This window comes from Bidens hawaiensis, unplaced genomic scaffold (assembly GCF_021521415.1).
Source record: "Bidens hawaiensis isolate Kalapana, Puna unplaced genomic scaffold, B.hawaiensis_p1.1 tig00036873_1, whole genome shotgun sequence".
NCBI lineage: Eukaryota > Viridiplantae > Streptophyta > Magnoliopsida > Asterales > Asteraceae > Bidens > Bidens hawaiensis.
The window spans coordinates 111,349-118,562 of NW_027496447.1; the positions used below are offsets into that span (position 1 = coordinate 111,349).

The following is a 7,214-nucleotide window of genomic DNA, read 5'->3' on the forward strand; positions in this document are numbered from 1 at the left end:
GCCTATGCGCCCCGTATAACCCTATACGAGACGTATTGGTGGGTTTTAGCCAAAAAAGACGGTGTCCCTAGAAACCCCTTTACAAAAATCTCTCCGCTATCACGCTATGTATTTGGTGTCATTCATTTCATATGCTTGGTGTGTGTATATGATTTATTTAAATTTGGAAATTTTCAAAGACAAAGCAGAAAATTTCATTAAAAAGTTACATAAATCACATAGTATATTTTTGGATGTGAACCCACTAAATCACACAGTTTAGAACTTTTGTTGGAACATTTTTCAAACTGTCTACCAAACTAGATATTATAACCTAACATTATTTATTTTATTTGCCTTCAAATATGGAATCCAAAGTGACAAATGTCCGATTTATGTATACATGACAAAGTGACTTGTTTTGTAAGACGTATGCAGTTTCATCGACTAACACGATATAACATTTGTTCGGTATCAACCTAAATTGACTAAAAAGAGTATAACCTTAATTTAACCTAAAAATAGTGTGTATCGAAACATGACATGTGATCGCACAATATATGATACATTGTGATGCATCGACCTATAAGTAGCTTATGCAAAAAAGGTTTCACTTTTAGAGTGTCATTGTATCTACTGAACCGGTTTAAACCCGATCCATTTTAACCTCTACACTGGCTAAAAATTTTTGAATTCGCCTTCGTTAGCTATAACGTTTTTATCATTGAGAATGCTTCTTAGACTTGTAATCGTTTTGATATATATATAAACAATGCTTTATGACTAAAAAAAGCACATGGAAAACAGTCTTAATAAATTTGAAAAAAAACCCTGTTTAAATAGGAGTTATATGTACGCTCGCTAGGTATATACAATTTATATCTTGAGTTAAGATTTTACAAGACGACAAGCATGTAAGCTTGATTTACACGGAATAACTCAAGAAAATTATTATTTTAACCAATCCTGAGCCCCATATTATTGAACTAGAAAACTCGTCGTTATTTGCTTTTCAAGCTACCAACTACGGCCTGGATAACACCATACTTTTAGTTTTAGAAAAACTATAGGAGCCGGAAACTTAACGATGATACTCATAAGCATTGACCACCTTTTGACCGGATACCATAGCACCACTCAACACTACACACTATATCTATATCATCTATAAAACATATAACCTCAAAGACACATGTCCGAAGGTTCACCTATCCATTTTGGCAAAACGACCTCTGATTCTCGTCCTGCTTTCAGCTCGTACCTTTCGTGACTCGTAGCGGATATGCTTATCATACCTGTCATGATATCATTAACAGCTTTCAACCCATTTGACCCATTCCTTTTTTTACCCCGTTAACTAAACCCATTAAACGTAAGATAGTAAAACATAATTAAAATTACCTTCTAGATTTCTTCTTCTCTTTATATCTTGTGATCGCTGTCTCTCTCTCCTGACTATTAATATCCCGTACACCGACACCATGAAAAACTTGCGTGTTCTCAACAATATTATTATGTGATTCACCTTGATGGCCAACATTTATGTTACGAAAATTGCCATCAGTAACTATGCAGTTTGCTTCAGAGTTATTCTTTCCAACCAATTGATCACAAAATAATTCCCGGCCCGTTGTATCGGAATTATCGGGGCACCATTGGAATGTATTTGTCTGTAAATACAAAAACATGGTCAAAATCGGGCTATGGGCCTAGTGGACCAAACGAGCCCAAACCAAAGAAGCAAAGAAACCGGTTCAAGTAGGGTCGGTTTTGGGCTCAAACCGAAATTTCAGTTTCGAGTTTTGAAGTGTCCGGTTTCGGTTTTTAGGTTTTCTCAGTTGCAGGCTTGTAATCAAACCGAACGAACAAGAACGGAGCATGTTCATGTTCGTTTAACATTTAACGAACAAACGATCGAACACAAACAATTAAGCGAACGGAGTTTTCTTGTTCGTGTTCGTTCGTTAACAAAAACGCTTCACGGATATAAATGAACGAAAACGCCTGAACATAGATTAACGAACTTAACTGAGCTAAAACTATCCTGAAGCAATGTGAAGAACTATGCGTTGGACCTAATTAGTTATTAAAACTATACTCTATTTTAATGAGCCAATAAATTTGAATGAATATACTAACGAACATAAATAAAGCGTATAGTAACAAACATAAATGAGCCTAAACGAACGCAAATGAACTTAATGAAGAATCGTTAACAAATGTTCATGAACATATATGAACGAACGGGGCATGCATTCATGTCCGTTCGTCTAACTAAATGAACAAATTTTTTTTGTTCATGTTGGTTCGTTTATTAAATAGACGAACATTAACGTTCGGTTTGTTTATAGGCCAACACATTTGGGCTTCAAAATGTTAAGTCGGACCAAAATAATGAATTTGGGCGGAAATCTTTGTCTTAATTAAAATTTAATTGACTATCATACAATTGAACGAAAATACTTTGGTCAGACTATTTAAAAAATTGTTATAAATTAGTTAAAATTCATGCATTCAGTTCGGTTCAGTTTTTTCGGTTTTAATTATACGAAAATCGAAACTGAACCGAAAGTTCGGTGTTTTTTAAAAGCATAAAATCAAACCATTGGTTTATGTTTGGGCTCGGTTTTTTCAGGTTTAATTACATGCAAAACCGAAACCGAACCAAAAGTTCACTTTTTTGGAAACACAAAACCAAACTGTTTATTTTTCTTAGCGTTTGGTTTCTTCGTTTATGTGAGGCATTTTTATAAAAAGCACATATATATATATTTGAATTGTGTGGAGTCATATAAAATTTATGATTTTATTTACTTTTAGCTAAATTTTATAACTTAACCCATTTTAGTTAGTATTAAGAATATTGATAATAATAATACCAACAACAACAACAACATTAATAAAACTTGAAATGAATAGAGCTGTATAAAAATTTTAACTTTATATACTTTTAACTAAACTTTTATTAAAAACTTCTTATGAACTTCCATCAAACAATTCTAGCTAAATTTAAATGTAATGTCCTAAGTTAATTGTTATCTTATAATTATTTCCACAATTTATTTACAAAACACATCTAAGATACTTATATTTTCAGCAACAAAATTAAAAAAATAATCAAAAACCTAAGTAGGTAATGTATATTTAACATTTAACAAACCCTTGTAACCAACCATACACAACCATTGTTTAATATAGTTGGCAAAATGGACGGGTCAGATAGATAGGGTAACGGGTCAACAGGGGTCAAAATATGTAAATTTCAAGATTTGGTTAGCTTGACCCGCCACAACTTTTGGTCCATTTATGAAAATTTTATAAATAATTAATAATGAAATGAGAGATCATACCTCAAATGAGATATTTACATTCTCTTCCGGCTTATGTTCATCTTCGAGTTGGAAGTTTTGTGCAGGCAGAAACTCAGTTAGTGGTTTAATTATGTCTTGACTATCATCAACATTTGGTTCAGATTTCGCTAGTTCACGAAGTTGGTTAAGAAGTTCGTCTTTATATGTTCCAAAAGCAGCGTTTCGGTTCTAATTTCAACATAAAAAAAAATAAACAAAGTTAATTAACAAAAAACCATAACAAATGGGATCTTGATAACTAATATAAAGACACATAAACATGTCTAAAAACAACAATTTTCAATTATAACATTAATTCATTTTCACACTTCATATGTGAAAGAGAAAGGACAAATTAGATATATATATAACATTCTAATTAGGATATAATCAACCAATTGTTCACTTTTTTGTCAGACCGGGATTGCCCTTAGCAATAAAAATAATTATTGATTAACATATAATTTGAATTATTAAAATCGGGTTTACCAATAATGTAAACCCAATCACATATGTAATAAATCAAACATAAACGGACTTGTAAAAATCCAATTTATCACGAGAAAGCGTGTCTTGACAACAAACACATGGTTCGCATTAGTATTTTTGGTTTCCTAGCACCTAAGGTTGTAGAGCTACTTAGTCATGCCAACGGGTCATGAATAGTAACGTTATGACCCCACGATCTATAAATGTCATTTTTAAACGACTTAGTTATGCTATTAAAAAAGGGCCAGTGGCACAGCTTGTTGCTTTCTGTATTGATGTGAACACTACTTTTTTAATGAAATTAAATAACACTATTTAAACCGAATCCAATTTATCAATCTAAAGTTCTAAACATTGGGTCACTTGCCCCCGATGCACAAAATAAAAATGAATCCATATATCAATAACTCGATGATCAAACAAGTTACCTTAGGCAATGGAGGAACACCCATAGCTTGATAATTATGATCCGACCCACTATCGACAATCAAATCATCAAGCCTTACAAAAACCGGAGTCTCCCAAACAAAACAATCCGAAAACCCAAAACCCGATTCGAACCCTCCACCACCAATTTTCCCCAAATCCTCAAACCCAAAAACCGACAACAAATCATTAACCGACGGACACCCAGTAAACCCCTCAACCGGTCGTCGATCATGCGACTTGGAACAATCCTTATTATTATTATGTGTTTCCCAATCACAATTCTGACAGTGTACGAGGTTGTCGGTGGAGCAGAAGATGGTTGCCGGAGATGAGTCGCAGCCGTCGCAAAGTAACGAGCGAGTGTGTTTGGTGAAGAGTGGATTTGTTGAGTGTACTTGTCGGTCGCATGATAAACAGAGCTTTGCGTTGTCAGCTCTGCAGTACAGGATTGCTGTTGATTGGTTGCAGAAGTCGCAGTCGCGGCGGTGAGTGGTCGCCGGAGGAGGTGAATTAGACATGGTTTTGGAATTTGGGATTGAAATTGGTCGAATTGAAGTGAAATTGTGAACTGGGTATGGTGAATTTGGGCTTAATTTGATGTTTTTAGATCAAATTGAAGTGAAATTGGGTGAAATTGAGAAGTGGGTATGGATGAATTTGGGTTCAATTCGATGTTTTTCGATCAAATTGAAGTGAAATTGGTGAAATTGAAAAGTGGGTATGGGTGAATTTGGGCTTAATTTGATGTTTTTCTATGAAATTGAGTGAAATTGAGAAGTGGGTATGGATGAATTTGGGTTTAATTTGATGTTTTTCGATCAAATTGAAGTGAAATTGGGTGAAATTGAGAAGTGGGTGTGGATGAATTTGGGTTTAATTTGATTGATGCTTTTCGATGAAATCGAAGTGGGTGGGGTTCTGGTAATGATTTAATGATGATGAAGGTTGTTGGCAAAAGTGTTGATTTGATATGATTAAGATTTGAAAGAGAAAGAAGAGAAGAGGTTAGAAGAAGATTCAAGATAACAAAGATATGTTCGGACTTGCATACGATATTTCCTGTGTAATAGTATCATGAAAGGGACACGAGTAGATTTTTAAAACTTTTTTTTTACTGCTTTTTATTTTGTATATAGAAACAAATATATTACATTAACATAGCAGGTAGGCGGGCAACAAGCTGCGTCGCCACCTCTTTCTGAATTGCAAATCCTAACCTGCTAAAGATATACCCCTGCCCCTTTGGAGTCGACACATTGCTATGTACAACCCGTTGGACCCTTGTTAGGAAACGAATAGCTTCCGATGCCAAGGAGCCAAAGGTATCAAAAGCCAGAGGGACAAAAACATGTTGGTTCTCTTCGCAGGCTTTAGCATGTTTCTCCACCTTCTTTGTTTCAGCCCTTTTCATTGCTTGCCCAGCTACAAACCCATTATCCTTCAAACCAGCTAAAGGAGATACCCCTGTGAGGTCAACACAAGCGTGTTTCCCCCCGGGCCAACCAAAGACGAGCAAATCTACCGGTCGTAGAGTGGATCTCCCTTCCGTGGGGTCTGTAAGGAAATTTACGGGGGCTTCCTTTTAAGCTGATATCCCAGCCCGCCTTAAGATGTCCCAAAAAACGTCCCGCACTCAATCATGTCGGTATTTGAACCCAGGAATTTCCTTGCAATGAACCGCATGCTCACCGAATTTATCCAGGCAAGCCTTACGGCAGATCGGACATGTTTCGTCTTCTGGGTACATTGGGACCATCAAACGGTACTTAAGAATGGCCCTATACTCGAGCGCAGATATGCTTTGGCTCAAGCCATCAATCGGGATAACGGTCAGAAAATCTTGGGCATGAGGACCTTGTAAGCATTCAATAACCGCCTTCTGTCGGGGGACAATCAAAAAACTTCTCCAGGCTCTGAGCGATAGGGGGGGGGGGGGGACAACCCAAAGACTTTTGAAACACATTTTAAAAGAAAATATAAAATTAAATAAATATACTAGTGAACCAGTAAGATGACGGGTTTTATAAACGGTTCGATTTTCAAAGTATAAGGAGATGGTGTTTTTGTGAGGGATGCGATCTTCATACACCATCCTCACATGCCTATACGGTTCGTATAGGCCGTAGGGTTCGCATGCCTGACAAGGGGACAAAAAAAACAGCTTTTTGCAGCCTATACGACCTTATAGGCCTATACGAGCCGTATAGGCATTAAATTGCTCGTATTGCCTTCTGACAAAACCATAAAAGTCGTACGGTCGTATAAGGTTATACGACCGTATAGAAAACATTTGCAGAAACATTCAGGCTGCCTTAATCGCTACCAGAAAACGACTATACGGGGCTATACGAGCCGTATAGTGCTATACGAGCCGGATATACCTGGTTCACCACCGGCATCGGAGCCACAGGCACAGGGCCACCACCACAGTAGTTCTTATTTTATTTTCATTGTTTGTTGATGTGCACTATTATGAACTTTATATATGTGGACCACGTTTAAAACTATATGTATTTTGGGTGAACTGGTTATTTTTATGTATGTGGACCATGTGTTTGAACATGATGTATTTTGGGGAAACCTCAAATGTTTTTTAGAAAATTTAATAATAAACAAGCTGGTCAACCAGCCCCAAACAGTCTTGAGCTTTTGACGAGCTAAGCTTGAGCTCAACATTTAAGCCCATTGAGATAAACGAGCCAAATACGACCCGTATAAATCACATATATTGTATATATGGTTATCATTTTTTTAAAAAAAAAGTGTCTATACGGCCGTATAGGCCTATACGACCCGTATAGGCCTATACGAGGCACTATAAACGATGGCCGACAACCTCAGACACAAACCGACACGATTCAGGTCCTATACGACCGTATAGCCCTATACAAGCCGTATAGGACAAAAAATGGTGTATGAAGATCCAGGGTGGTGTGGAAGAATCCCTTGCCTTTTGTGAGGATCGGG

The 7,214-nt window shown here is 36.4% G+C and overlaps 1 protein-coding gene across 2 annotated transcripts; it reads right to left on the minus strand.

Moving 5' to 3' along the window:
• Positions 1-1,035: 1,035 nt before the first annotated feature.
• Positions 1,036-5,199, minus strand: LOC143588898 (zinc finger protein CONSTANS-LIKE 13-like). Of its 2 annotated transcripts, none has more exons than XM_077069794.1 (4): positions 4,247-5,199; positions 3,330-3,518; positions 1,381-1,649; positions 1,036-1,274 (listed from the first exon to the last, which is right to left on the minus strand). In XM_077069794.1, exons 1-4 carry the CDS (start codon positions 4,763-4,765, stop codon positions 1,184-1,186), a joined length of 1,068 nt encoding a protein of 355 aa, XP_076925909.1. In that variant the 5' UTR covers positions 4,766-5,199; the 3' UTR covers positions 1,036-1,183. The 2 variants fall into 2 exon arrangements, with proteins under 2 accessions (XP_076925909.1, XP_076925910.1); XM_077069795.1 differs by having other exon boundaries at positions 1,247-1,295; positions 1,338-1,649.
• Between the last annotated feature and the right edge of the window lie 2,015 nt (positions 5,200-7,214).

Excerpts from the sequence above, each read along its gene's own strand:
- LOC143588898 (XM_077069794.1), bottom strand. The coding sequence starts at position 4,765 with ATGTCTAATTCACCTCCTCCGGCGACCACTCACCGCCGCGACTGCGAC. Across the intron at positions 3,519-4,246 it reads GTGTTCCTCCATTGCCTAAG|AACCGAAACGCTGCTTTTGG; the intron begins GTAACTTGTTTG and ends TGTTGAAATTAG. Across the intron at positions 1,275-1,380 it reads GAGAAGAAGAAATCTAGAAG|GTATGATAAGCATATCCGCT; the intron begins GTAATTTTAATT and ends ATATCATGACAG.